We start from the raw sequence: 14,270 nt of genomic DNA, 5'->3' as shown, positions 1-14,270 counted from the left end.
AATGGATTAGACCCAGGCAACATTTAAAACTTCATTGCTTTTTGCTTATTAGTTTTGGCAATAGTCCACCCCATCTTAAAAAGAAAACAAAAACAGCTTCCAATACTTATCAGATATATTAATACATTCAGGCAACTTTGCAGACATTTAATATAGTTGAAAGTGAGGGTGTAATTATTCACTTTTGGCTCCCAATGCGCTTGGGATCTGAAAGTACCCCCAGATGGGTGCAGCATTCATCGCAGATACACCTCCCTCCCACTATTACTGTTCTCAGCTGATCTAGGTACAGGGGGAATCTCAGAGTCACTACTTCCCCACTCCAGCTGTGGCTGTGCAGGGTGCCAGACCCAGCATGATCGGCTGCCAATTCTCAGAGCTCCCAGCAGTAGCCAGACAGGAGCAGATCTGCCCTGCTCCTTGGTCAGCCAGCAACAGTGGCAACAGTGTCAGTGGGATGTGGTCCTTTCCTCATGTGCCTGCTCCATGCCCAGCTCCCTGGTGTCCCCACCAACCCAGAGGGCTCCAGCCACACCTTGCCCCCATACACCCATGGTCTGAGGAGCAGTATGCTGTACCCCCTTCAGTAAATCTGGGATCCACCCACACTCCTAGAAAACTCTACCATTCTTTGATGAGGGATAGGGTCATTCTATTCTTTACAGTAAGGAATCATCCTCAAACTACAGATGCTTCTCCCATCCTAACTGCATGCTGATTTCTGTTTCCAACCAGCTTGCCCTGGATACTGGGAAAACAGTTGCCTCATTCATATTCAGCTAATTTGCAACAGTGACTGGAGCGTAGACTGTGTGTGTCAGTTGATGATATCACATACAAGCCAATGACCCAGAGCCAGTTTTTCCTGACAGGAGTTAAAGTGAGTTCTTACTACAAACCAGAGTCAGCCCTTGACAAAGAAATAATTCTCTCCAACACCCAGTATTGCTAATTTTAGAATAAGATGCTCCCATGTATGTATTTAGCATATCAACCAGAAAAAGCCAATGACTGTCATGGCAAACAGCAGATTCCATACATACTCCAGAAGATCCATCCTTTTTTTTTTTTGGATCCTGAAGTCACCTATAAGTCTGGAAAACTCCTGAACCAGACTGGATAAAATATTGGCCAACTCATAACAATAAGTCCAAGAATGTTAAAAGAAATTATATAAGCATAAGACCGGAGTGGACTTCAAAAGGTCATCTAGTCTAACTCCCTGCCTTGTGTCAGGGTTAAGTATACTCAACAGAAAACCTGGCACGTTTGTCTAATTGAAGAGGATGCTACAATCTCCTTGGTAGTTTGTTCCCATGTGTAACTCTTCTTATAGTTCGGCACTGCCAAGTCTCTTGCCTTTCTTTATCTCTGGAAATTTCTTCCCTGTTAGTTAGCTAGGGAATGGATCCCAGCCTAAAATAATTGGTCTGGTTCTCTGTTCCAGTCTACCTGGATACAGAAAACAACATGCCTCAGTTTGGGAGGACCCAGTTCAGGACAGACTGACCCTTCTTTCAGACCAAGCCAGAGAGCAAGGATGAATGTAAAGCAGTAGTTTTCAACCTTTTAGATTCAAGGCCTCTCTCACTGGTTGAGGCATCCCTCTATAATTTTTGTGAATTGACATCTTTTTTTAATAAGTTAACTTACTTATTATAGTGCTTACCTCCCTGCAGTGGGGGCAGGGGAATGGGAAGGCAGGGACAGACCTGCCTGTGTTCATCTGCTTATCTTCTCATACTTCACAGGACCCTTTGAAGGATCTCACAGCACCCCAAAGTGCCATATTCTGGTTGAGAATCATTAATCTAAGGAAAGATACAACCTTTGGAAACCAAAGAGATGGCTGGACTGAGCTACACTTAGCATGAAGTGCAGAGATTAAAGACTGATAGATACTTCATCACTGCAACTCTGCAGACCTCCTGGAAGTGCCCTGTGCAGCACAGTTTGGGAACTAGTGCTCTGGGCGACTTCAAAATCTAACTTTATGAAATACCTCTCCTCCCTTACGGTTCCCACAGCACTGCAAGATGTGCAGCACTAACAGACCACTTTCAAAATGGTTTTAGTTTATACATTTGTTGCCCCAACCATGCTGACAGCACAAGCACAGATGATACCCTTTTGTATTGTGTTTAAACAATTTCCTAATGCAATGTTTAATAGTGTAAATTTACCCTCCTGTGGCATAAAACAGGGCTCACATTATTTGTCAATTTGCAAAACGTGCTTAAAAAGTATTTGGTCATTGTCATCACACCTGAAAGTCAATTAGATGAGAAGTAATGATAATGCATGACTGTTGTATTGAGCTGATGACAAATTATGTGCGTGTGTTCAGTTGTGTCTTGATATCTACCGCATATTAGATGATACAAACTGCAATCTGTGAGTTTTATTTAGGTCAGTGAGGGCCAACCTTTTTGGCAGGCGTGCCACAAGTTAAGCCCACACCCTTGCTAAGTGCCACTCTGATCCCCTTCCCCTGCCTAATCTGCTGTTCTGAGTTCTCATCTCAGCCGTATCTGTCATTGCGCTGCCTGCTTCCTCCCTGGTCTGCTGTGTGCCACACACACAAGCTACCCACCACTTGTGGCACACATGCCACAGGCTAGCCACCCTTGGTTTAGATAACTTACACTATAGCTGTGGTTAAGAGCCAGGCCTCAATGTATTTTATTCAGATTGGGTCAGGAGTTGTGTAGAGGAAATGTACAATAATTACTTAATGCCACATTTGGCTGAAGTTAACATTTTTGGATACAATAAAAACTAAGCCTTGGCAATTGTTAATAAAAGCAATTGGCGCACAGAGTTTGACTTGTATTACCTCATTTTCACTCAAAATATAGCCAAACTCATGTTTAACAACAGATGGTCAACTTTTTTTAAACTTTGAAGATCATCCTCTTTACCAAGTAATATGATGGTGTAATACTTTTTAATGCTTACCCAGAGGGGGAAATTGATCAAAATAACAGGTTTTTTTCTTCATAATATTTCTCAGTTGTGCATATTTATTAAGGATGAAAGTGACACATTTTTAAAATCAGCATTTCTCCACACAACAAAACAGTTCAAAGAATTGTTATAACTATTATACTTGACTTTGTAGGGGAATGAACTAGATGATTATGACGACTGCTACCATGCAGACACACACTCCCTACTCATCACCAGATGGTATAACAAAAGCAGGGTGGAGAAAATGAGGGAGGGAGAAAAGAAGTGGACGAGGTAACAGATTGTTACTTGAGCTGGATAAAACATACAATGCTCAAGTATGAGGCCTTTCTGTATAAAGAAAATTTAATGAAATTCATAAGCAACGTTGGAGATCGCAGGTAACCACTCAGGTTGTGATAAACTGGCAATATCTGAAGGTATATCTATAGAACTGGTTCCTGGAAGGAACTTGAAGGAGAAAGTGCCTGTTTTATTAAATAATTCTGGGAAAATGTTCCATGCCTGAAAAAAAAGCAGAGAAGACAGCCATCGCCATTTTCCATAGACTTAAGAAGCTTGGGGTCTCAAGCAATCTGTGAGGGAAGCTGGTATGAAATGAGACAGGAAAGAGATGGAAACAATGGCTCGATGCAAGTTCAAAAACTAACGTCTTGCTACAGTATTTTGGTTGATATGCACTAGCATTTGCCAACAGAGCAGTGTTTCATTAGAAAATTCCCAACCAGCCTTAGTAATGTTATCTAGCTGTCAAAAGCAAAATTCAGCAAACCAGTGCTACCTTAGTACATTTAAGTAGTCCAATTTTTAAACATTTAAATTTTATCATTTATTTAGAGAAAAAGAACACACCAAGATCTCTATCAACCATTTGTCACAAGGGATGCTTACCTGTGACCTGAGCAAAGGTGGGGATGTTATCACAAAATCAAAAGATGAATCCAAAGTCGCTTTGCCAATATGACACTAATCCTATACAATCAGTTAGATTATACCATTCTGAAAATATATAGTGTCCAGTTACACTACAAACAGTCTCCTTAAGAGATTTATCTACATCTTCCACCTGGCTTGGTTTACAGCAATTCCATGAAAAACTCAGTAATCGACCTATATTTACCATGGTTATTTTAAGTTTAGCAACCGCTCTTGGAATTTAAAATACCTCCGAGTGGCAGTTGCTAGCAAAGTCTATTTGAATCTGAAGAGTCCTTCTAGCATTAATGGTTTTGTAACTGACAATGTAGTTAGATAAATGACTTCATCTTATCTTAATGGGCTTGCATTTAATCAGGCAGAAGAGCTTTAGAGAGCACATGATTTGCAACAGAAACATTTATTGACTTCAATACAAGTCACGGGAAAAAACTCAAAGGTAACTGGTAACACTAGGAATTGAAATTTAGCTCTTCCAATAATTGGAAAAACATAAATAACTGCATGAGATACAGTTTCTCTATTAAATACAGGGGTTCTTATGAATGATTTCAGGTTCTTTTTTTTTCTTTTTAAGAAAAGCCTGACTTTTCCATGCTCAGAAATGAATCCAGATATTTAAGAAAAACCTCTGGTGCAGTGTGCCAGAAATAAAGAAGAAAAGAACACAGGACCAATCTGAGCTGGAAACCACAAAAACATGTCCAGCAATACTTAAAGCAAGTTCAATTATTGTTATAACGTCCACAATAAGTGAGCAGGCACCAAGAGATCGGATATGTACAGTGAACAGTGCTGCTGCTAGTTTATCTTTACAAGTGTTAAAAATTACAAGACAGGCTATAAAACCAAGCAAGCCAGTACAATCATAACTGGATGCAAAATCAGCTGTAGAGATAAAATGGTATGGGCCTTCTACTATTTAATGCTTCCAGGCTTGAAACAATATAATTATGAAAAATCTTTCCATTTCTACTGCAAGGATATAGCTCTTGGCAATAAAGTCATTGATATGGAATGAACTTTTCAAAAGCTCAGGGGCTAATCCTGCCCAAAAGCTCTACGTCAAGTACTGAAAAATAGGAGTGAAAATTATTTTAACATGGTATATTTCCTCATGGTGTTCTTTAGTACTACAGCTAAAATATTATCTGAGCAATCACCTATCAAACTGAGAACATTAAAACTATTGGCATTTCATTATTTTTAATATGAAAAACTCATTAAAATTTGATCTCTTTAAATCTCTTAATTAAAAAAGGCATGTTTTCTTGATACTCTTGTTTCATATATTACTTTTTCCAGTCTACAGAATTAAGTTATTTTTATCTTAAGGCATCAGGATTTCCATATTTTTTCCTTTTGCAATATATTTTCACATGCATTGGCTTTGCTTCATTAACTGATATTCTGAAAGAATTTTAAAGGAAACACATACAAAAATACAAGAGGAACTGATTACCTAAATGTGTGCAAAGTATGATTAATTGTGCATGTAGGTACAGCAACTACGTTCAAACTGCATTAATACTGGATTGTATGCAAACGAAAGAGCACAATTTGTATAAGTATTGAGCACAGCAGGTCTCCTTTTAAACAGACTGTCCTTGCATTTATTTGATAACTGCCTTCATAGCTAACAAGACTGGAAATCAGGGACCTTCAGAGCTAGAAGCCTGAATCCCTACAACTTTATCTAAAGAGCCAGGCTCCAACTTGGGGCTCTCAAAGCCTCTGGAGATTAAGCAGCAAAGTGAAACAGATACTGACCAGTGGGGTTATTTTCACATTAAAAGGCTTAGGATGAAACCCAAAGAAAGAAATTTATTTATTTTTTAACCAGGACTTAGCTGATGTGTTTTGATTTTAACTAATTTTGCATTACTCACTAAACTGTCCACTATGAATTAACAACTTGGCTCCAGTCACTACGCATTCAGCAAACATCACTTTTCAGAGTGAAACTGTGCCTCCCCACCCACCAAGGAATTTTGCAGTTAACTTCAATGGAACCAGGATTTCATCCTCAGTCATTATCTAAACACAGGTAGATTTGACTTATTAATTGAGGTGAAAGGCTCTCCCACAACCAAGTGTTTATTCTCTAGGTATGACATAACTGGGTCTTAATTAAACCTCAATGAGCAATATACAGAAGGAAGTCCATCACAATGAACTGACCAGAGCTAGTGCAAACCATAGGGAGAGGTGTTTTCACATTATTGTGACATCTGACACTTGCTACTAGAAGAGCTCACGTGCACACTGCACCAGAGGTTTTTCTTAAATATCTGGATTCATTTCTGAGCATGGAAGATCTAGTTTGAATATATTGGAACTCCCAGCTCCAGAGTTGCTCCCTTAAAAGGTACAAAAGATATAAAGAAAGCAAAAATAGCTGCTGTCTGTGCATCTTCTCCTCTAAATTTTAAGAAAGCAGTACCTCTAAAAGGACAAAGGAAAATACATAATTAAAGTTCTCAGCACTGTCACAGTGGCTTTGGAACTTAAGACCCACTGTGAGAAGTGGCAGGTAAGAGCCTGATTCTTAACAGAAGCAAATGGAACTTGGGTATTTCTTAAACATATTCTTCTACCTACACAGAAATATAAATAAAAAAAGCACAGACAGATGAGATCAGCAGTGCTGATCTTGGTGCACTGCTGATCTGATCAGCAATGCACCAAGTTGGAGCTGCATGAAGTATCTCGTGTATTCTTTCCATTAGGCCATTAGCTGGTTGGGGAGTAATACATTCTCTTTTCCTTCTTTGCTTCCTCTGTTTCAAGGGTCCAGCTAAAGATGTCAGTCAGACATGCACTTCATCTGTCAAAAAAAGGTACTGTACATCAACAGCAGCAATGCAAGCAAAACCCTTCATCAGCCAGTTCCTCAGCAGTGAGCTCAGGGGCCAGTGAAATCATCCCAGGTTGTATGATCTTCTCCAAGATACTGTGGGGTACAGGCTAGCACTCCAGACACCCTTGACCATGTCTTAATCCCACCTTACTGGAGTCCTGGGTCTTGAAGTACTTGCAAATTGGGAGGTTGGGAGAAACAACACTATGGGAGGCTGTTCTCCAGCCCTTCTGTATGGGAGGGGGGTTTCCTGTGCAGAATCTCCCTCCATGCACAGATCTCAGTGAGAGGACCGGGTCCTTTTCCATCTACAGCACTGAAAACTTCTCAAAGTTTAGGTCACATAAGAAGCAAAGTTAAAAAGCCAAATGAGTTCTCAGGTCTGCAATAAAAACGGCCGAAAGCCTTTGTGACATCTCAACAAAAGACATACCAAGAGCTTGAACTGCAAGGTCAACAATGCCACGGCCAGTGCAAACAATCAAACCAAACCCTGGGAATGAAAAGAGACAGAGGATGATGTTCAACACTGCCCAAGGCTTGGAGCATTTCTGGGAACACTCTGTTCAAGGAACGACCTGGGGGTGTCAGTAAGGATCAGATAAAAAACAAGGTGCTGCACATGCTCAGATCCCCCTGCCTTTCACAGAAGAGAAGCACCTTAATACATACCTTGAAGGAATGCTAAGCATTTTGCAAGATCGAGTCATTGCATAAAAAGACCCATTTTTCTCTTTGTATATATATTTATTCTGTTTTTAAATTCCAGCTGCCTTGATCTGTTTTAAAGTCTACATCCTCTGTATTCCCAAGCACTGTGTTTCACATTGGGCACTTGCTTGCCTGCATTGTAGGGGGGTGAGCTACAGTCAGCTGTTTCAGAAGATATGCTTCAGAACGAAACCGAGATTAACAAGGTTTACACCTGCTTTTATTATATAGCATCACAAGCAACAAGTGCAGGGGAAATCACTCATTTCATACAGTTGCATTTTATTTCTTCTTCACCACAGGCTGCACAAGAAGAGATGTGTTTTAATAGTTGTTTATCCATCTCAAGTGCCTTTCATCCAGTTGGTGATCTTCAATGAGCTTTCCAGACACTTAATTGTTTCTTTTTACATCGGTTTTATAATGAGATGCAGTACAGGGAGAGATGCTGGAGCTAAATGCTGCATCTATGTTACAAAGGTGCTGACCACAGCACTGGCAGTAACAGTTAAACATAGAAGAATTCAGAAACATTTAGGCTAGCAACAGAAACAACACCTAAACCAGTACAAGTAATCAGAAACTGATTCAAATTTGTAACACAACAGAAGTTCAGTGCACATAAACCTCTTTCAAAACGGCTGAAACTGGTTTAAGATAAACCTGGATGGATGTAGTATCAGACTTAACTGATTTAGGTGTTACTGGTTTACTGAACTTCTGTCTGAGATCCCCTCCAGATTCAATTTAACCCTCAGTCCCCAGCATCCCAGGATGCTTTACACCTCCCCTGCAAACAGGTCAAAGTTTTTTCAGATTGGGGATTCTATATTCCCGTTATGAATACAGATAATGGGAATTATCTAGGTTCAGGCTAGACATCAGGAGGCACTACTTCACAGTCAGGGCGGCTAGGATCTGGAACCAACTTCCAAGGGAAGTGGTGCTCGCTCCTACCTTGGGGGTCTTCAAAAGGAAGCTAGATAATCACCTAGCCAGTGTCATTTGACCCCAGCATCCTTCCTGCCCATGGCAAGGGGTTGGACTTGGTGATCTGCTCAGGTCCCTTCTGACCCTACCAACTATGAAACAACTATGACAGATATCAGATAGAAATTACGGTTAGTGCCGAGTATGTAATCCATTATGTAAGTATATACACATTTGGTTATGAAACAACGTTCATAAAAATTCTGACAGGCAAATGAAAATTCCAGTCAGCCACCACAATTGACTTTTTTCCAGATGACGTAGCAAACTCCTGTCATGTGGTAGTACATGCAGGAGAAAGACATGTGCTTTCAGCAAAATCAATTGCTTTATTTCCATTAACCATGAAGTGAGGCAGATCTCACTGTGCCTTGAAGTAGCACTGGCTACCTTCCAGCTGAATTCCATAGGTGTTCAAAAAACAAATACTCTGACACCCCTCCTTTTATCATACCATGTCATTTTAATATATGCAAAGCTATCTTAGGCAATTAAGATTAGGGCAAAATTAACATAACCAAAGGAAAAGTCAGAGCAGCAGCTGCTTTATATCTTAAGATAGGAAATAACCAACTAAAACAAGATACAAGCACGACAGTCTCTCAGGTACAACCTTAGCTAAGACAAAAATCAGTACAAATTACTTTGCTTTGGGATTGGGTTTCGGCAAACATGAGACAGACTGACTACAGTAAATTTTCATAACCTCCTACACATTCAGAATTTCCTCCACCCCAAAAACATGCCAAAAGTCATTTATTGACAACCATATAGAACCATTTACAGCTGAGACAGGAAAGGTCTGTATGGAAACCAGCACCACCGCAATTAATTAAAACTTCAATCACCTATCTTGTTTTATGTACATAAAGCCTGTTTGACATTCTGCATAGCACTCAGATGTCATGGTAGATCAGCCAGTTCCATTAATGTCTTCTTGCACAGCTAGCAAATATAAACCTTCTAAATGGTTTTTGAAAACTTGGCCATAGACGGGTTGGATGCAGCTGAACTTTATCACTTCTCCCGTCTCATGAAGTCATTAGACTGAATCTTAAGCATATTTAACATTAGTTCTTTTTTTTTCCCCCAGAAAAAGCAAGATAAGAGACACCAGGACTGTTTTTCTTTAGCTAGCAAAACAGCCAACTTACACGAGCACCTTTCTCTGGAAAGCATCTGCAGCCCGCACTGCAATCTCGGCCCCCACACGGCCCGTGATAGGGTTTCTTTCCACCCTGATAAAAGAAAAAAGGGGTAAAAATAAGTAACCAAACACTTGCAAGACCTTAAGTATCCTATTAAAATACTGCATTTCAGAAAAGATTCATTTAATTTCATTTCAATAAGCTTGCTCAAAGTGAGTCATGAATCCATTTGAAATGAAACAGTTTAACTTGTAACTTAACAACTGGCTCATTTTCAGAAATATCAAGTATATCAATAAAAGAAACCATGAGTGGAACGAGTTTGATGAGACAGTTCTATCCCATAGAGTGCCGAATACCTTCAAGGTCCAATGAGTGACGGGAATAATGGATAATCACCACCCTAGTAGGTTACGGTCACTTTTTGGGTCAAGTTCAACTCTAGTGACTATCTCCCACATCCACATCCCCCAAGATGTGGAGAAACTTTAGCTCCAGTTCTAACCTTTTTGGCTCTTAATTTGCAGCTAGTTCCCTTTGCACTACAACTAAACCAAACAGGCTGGCAATTTTAATTGAAAGCTACATAAACATCACTGAATACAGAGTAGATATCATGGTTAAAAGGAACAACAGGAAAGTTCAGTTTGCATCAGCTCATGTGCGATTAATCAAGTCTGCTCCAAAGCAGCGGATCTCCAGCGCGTCGTGGGATGAAAACGTGTATTAATGCCCATATTATCTATAAATTTCCCCCTATTCCCAAGAATGCAAAGCTTCCATCTTTATTGATGTACGCAGTGCAACAAGTGAACAAATGAAAGGCTACACAGTTGGGCTACTCCCTGTATCTTTGAAACTCCCCTTTATAGTACCTCTCTTGCATTACAACAGTTTTAGAATGGGTTGGTCCCTGCATCAAGACCAACAGGAAGGTGCTTTAATGCATTTTCTACTTGACGCAACTTTTGGAGGAAAAAACCATGTTCTTCTAATAAGATGTTGATGTTCATAAAGAACCAGGCTAATTTAGCAGGTTGGTTTCTCCCTCAGTGTATCTATTAATAAATGATCACTCTACATCTTTAATATCTAATTAACCAGGTTTTCTTGCTCAACAGGGAAACTTAGCCTTTTCCTGCACAGTAATCATGTTTGGACTCATGTAATTCTAAGTTACAAAACAAGGACGTTTTAGATGTTTGGGCTGCTAGGACCAAATCCTGTGAGGTTCAGAGCTCTGTACCATGTTTCTATTGACTGAATATGGTTGGAAATAACATCTACTTGAACCTCCAATGCAGAGAACAAATTGAAGCTATTAGACACGACAACAAATTATAAGGCAGCCAGTACAGCAGCAATCCTGACCCAGGTCAGATGAATAAGGCTTGAGTGGGCACATGGGAACCTAACCCCAGAATTAACAAGAGTACAGCTGCAAAGTTGCTAAGGTATTTGTAATGACAAGCAAGGTCATTACTTGACTTTATGATTGGATCATGGTAGTTTCTGCAAGACAAGTATACAGGGGAACATCCCCCTAACACCCCGAGCAAGGTATTTCAGTGCAAACAGCTATTCCCGGACCTTACACCCACAACAAAACCAATCTGACAGCAACAGCCTTGAGTATCCAGGCATGCACTATGCAAGACCATGGAAGAACAAGACAAATGGGTGACCAGGTACTGATCCATTTTACCCTTGATTACTTTGCTGGTTTTGCCCTTGTCCCAACTCTCCCTTGTACAAGCCTTCTCTTCCTGAAGCCCCTCTCAACATTTCAAATTTAAATTTCTCCCCCAGGAGTAAGTTATAGAAGAAAAGTCTTGATTTATCACAGGGTTGGTCTCCTGCTAATGTAAATGACTATTAACTTCTGTTATTCTCTTTTGAGTTCCTCCAACAGAACTCTGAAGCACTCACTGTGGGGAAATTACCCTGCCATGTGCCAGAAATATCCCATGACTAGGGATTACTTAAATTGTGGTTTTGCTATTTTCACAGAAATCATGAAAAACTACAGTTTCTGCAATCACCATGAAAAATGGTGTTGCCAGTGATTTTGCACAGAGTTGCCTGAAACAAAATACAAGCGTTCTGGAATACAAAAGAAAGTGCAGCAATCCCTGCAGCCAGAGAGCACGTGGCTTGCGAGAGTGCTACTAAGAGGCTGAGCTAGTGACACACTCAGTGAAGATGCCAGTCAGGAAAGTGAAAGGGCTTTGACGCCATCTTTTAAGAAGATGCAGTGCTACAGCCTGAAGGTGATGAGTGAAAATAAATCCAAGAAAGCTGAATACATTTCAGCTCAGGATTGTGTAAGGCAGTTCCCTGTAGGTACCTTGCATACAAATGGTGGTACATCCTTTTGTTCATAGTGCAACAAGACTGTGCAATGTGTCAAAGAAAAATAGCATTGATCAGCATTTAAAGAAATACATCTGAATTACATATAAAGTGAAAGGCTGGTGCAGAGGTTGAAGGTCAGAGCAAGAAACAAGAGACTATTGTCCTTGATCTTTAAAAGAACCACTGAAAGCAGTTGGACAAGAAGAGAGAGCTATATTTGCACTCGTGGATGTAACATTTCTCTGGAGAAAATTGATAACCCTAAATCAAAGGACTACTTAACAAAACACATGCCAATGCTGGCAGTTTCCCATGTGCAAACAAGCTTTGCCAAGCTTATCTACCAGGACTAATTGCATCCCATGTTCAGTTTACAAAGTCTGCATTGGCAGAATCTGAATCACTTTTGATTGTAGCAGATGCAGCAACAGATGCCCAAGATAACCATGTTCGGCACATTTTATTTGTACCTGGGAGCTGGACAGACTGCAACCTGACTGTTTTTCAAATAGAGACAGTTCATCTCATGTCTGTCAAGTTTTCTACCATGGCACAAGCTGTAGTGCAGGCTGTTGTAAACTACAGCTTAGAAATGCTTCTTAAATTCTGCCTGATAATGCAATGTACATGTGCAAAGCTCTCTCTGATGTGCTCCATGGAATGATGTCCAATGCAAATCATGTCACCTGCAAAGCACACATCCTTTCTTTAGTAAGTGACATCTCGGGCATACATTTTCCCGACCTAGATAGCCTGGTTTCCTCCTTAAAAAAAAAAAAAAAAGCATTCAAACATTGTCCTGGCCATAAGCTTTGATACACTGCCAATTAAAGTGGGGGATCTACATGTGACTGTCACTGGCAGCAGAGCCAGTGCTTACAAGGTGGAATTTGTGGTTTAACACGGTTTGTTGCCATGCAAAGAATATGAAGTACTACCAGCAATGTGTGTTCACAGAGCTTGAAAAAAAGAAATCACACCCAGTGCACAGTGCATGTTTAAACTACATGATCTCTTAAGACAGGGCAACACTGGAGATCAAGTTAAGTTTGTGGCTGAAAATGCAATCTAGTTCACAGAGCTTCTAATGTGATTTGAAAGTTGTGTGCTTTGGTGGATCAAAGCCTGCCAAGAAGCTGATGGATTTGATAAGCTGGGTCAAAGACATGGCATCTCAAAAACTTTCAAACCATCAACATGAAAAACAGCAGAGAAAGCAAGAGCTATGCCAGGTAAGAGCTGTGAAACTGAATCAGTACTATAGGTTGGATTAGTCACTACCACCATGGTTAAACAACTGTTTGCCTCCTTTAGGGCTGTTGGATTTTTTTACCCCAATCAGGTGCCTTTTCTAAGTTTTGACCCTCAGCTACTGGGAAAAAAATAAATAAATAAATAAAATAAAATAAAATAATCAACCTGCAGAGGACAGAAAGAGCATGAATGACAAGGAACATTTTGCTTACATGGACTTTGTCAGAGTGCCAGATGCCATTGACTGTAACCGTTTTGGGAGTGTTTCTGATTGGTTTCCATATCCCTACAACTTGGTAAAAAGCTGCCTTCCCATTCCAAGTGGACGCAGAGCAAGTGATCTCAGTGTATGGACATGTGCTGATACTGGAGAGATAGAGGATGCCAGCAACTACGCGTGGATACTGCATGCTAATGTTTAACAACTAACATGAATGGTTTCTATCAAGATTAGCATCATTTAGTATTACTAAACTTTCTGTAGAATGCTAATAATAAATTATGATATTAATTACAATTCATATTGCATATACATACCAGGGGGGACCTGGTGACCGTCTATAGACTCACTAGGGGGGACCAGAAGGGTTTGGGGGAGACGCTGTTTCCCCTAGCGCCTGCTGGCATAACAAGGAGCAATGGGCACAAGTTGATGGAGAGGAGGTATAGATTGGACATCCGCAAAAACTACTTCACAGTTAGGGCGGCTAGGAGCTGGAACCAACTTCCAAGGGAAGTGGTGCTGGCCCCTACCCTGGGGGTCTTTAAGAAGAGGCTGGATGCCTACCTGGCTGGACTCATTTGAGTCCCGTTTCTTTTTTTGGGGTTTTTTTGTTCTCCCGCCCTGGCGGGGGGTCGGGCTAGAAGATCTACTAGGTCCCTTCCGACCCTTAATCTATGAAATCTATAATATATTTCAATTTAATTTAAACGTAATATTTAGATTTCATAGTATAATAGTTTCATAGTTTGTACGGTCAGAAGGGACCTGAGCAGAAATCGAGTCCAACCCCCTGCCATGGCAGGAAAGAGTACTGGGGTCAAAC

At 40.4% G+C, this 14,270-nt stretch overlaps 1 protein-coding gene across 3 annotated transcripts in view; it reads right to left on the bottom strand.

Annotated features, from left to right (window-relative positions):
* Positions 1-14,270, bottom strand: part of COL4A6 (collagen type IV alpha 6 chain) — a 244,931-nt gene that overhangs the window by 148,645 nt on the left and 82,016 nt on the right. For all 3 annotated transcript variants that reach the window (XM_019521549.1, XM_019521550.1, XM_019521552.1), the window contains exon 3: positions 9,622-9,705. In XM_019521549.1, the coding sequence (XP_019377094.1) occupies positions 9,622-9,705 (84 nt within the window). The remainder of the gene's footprint in view (positions 1-9,621; positions 9,706-14,270) is intronic.

The sequence above is a fragment of the Gavialis gangeticus genome, unplaced genomic scaffold (genome assembly GCF_001723915.1).
Source record: "Gavialis gangeticus isolate Ggan-Ray unplaced genomic scaffold, GavGan_comp1, whole genome shotgun sequence".
Classification (NCBI taxonomy): Eukaryota; Metazoa; Chordata; order Crocodylia; family Gavialidae; genus Gavialis; species Gavialis gangeticus.
The sequence above is the reverse complement of the archived record's forward strand: the minus strand, read 5'-3'. Positions and strand labels throughout refer to the sequence as shown.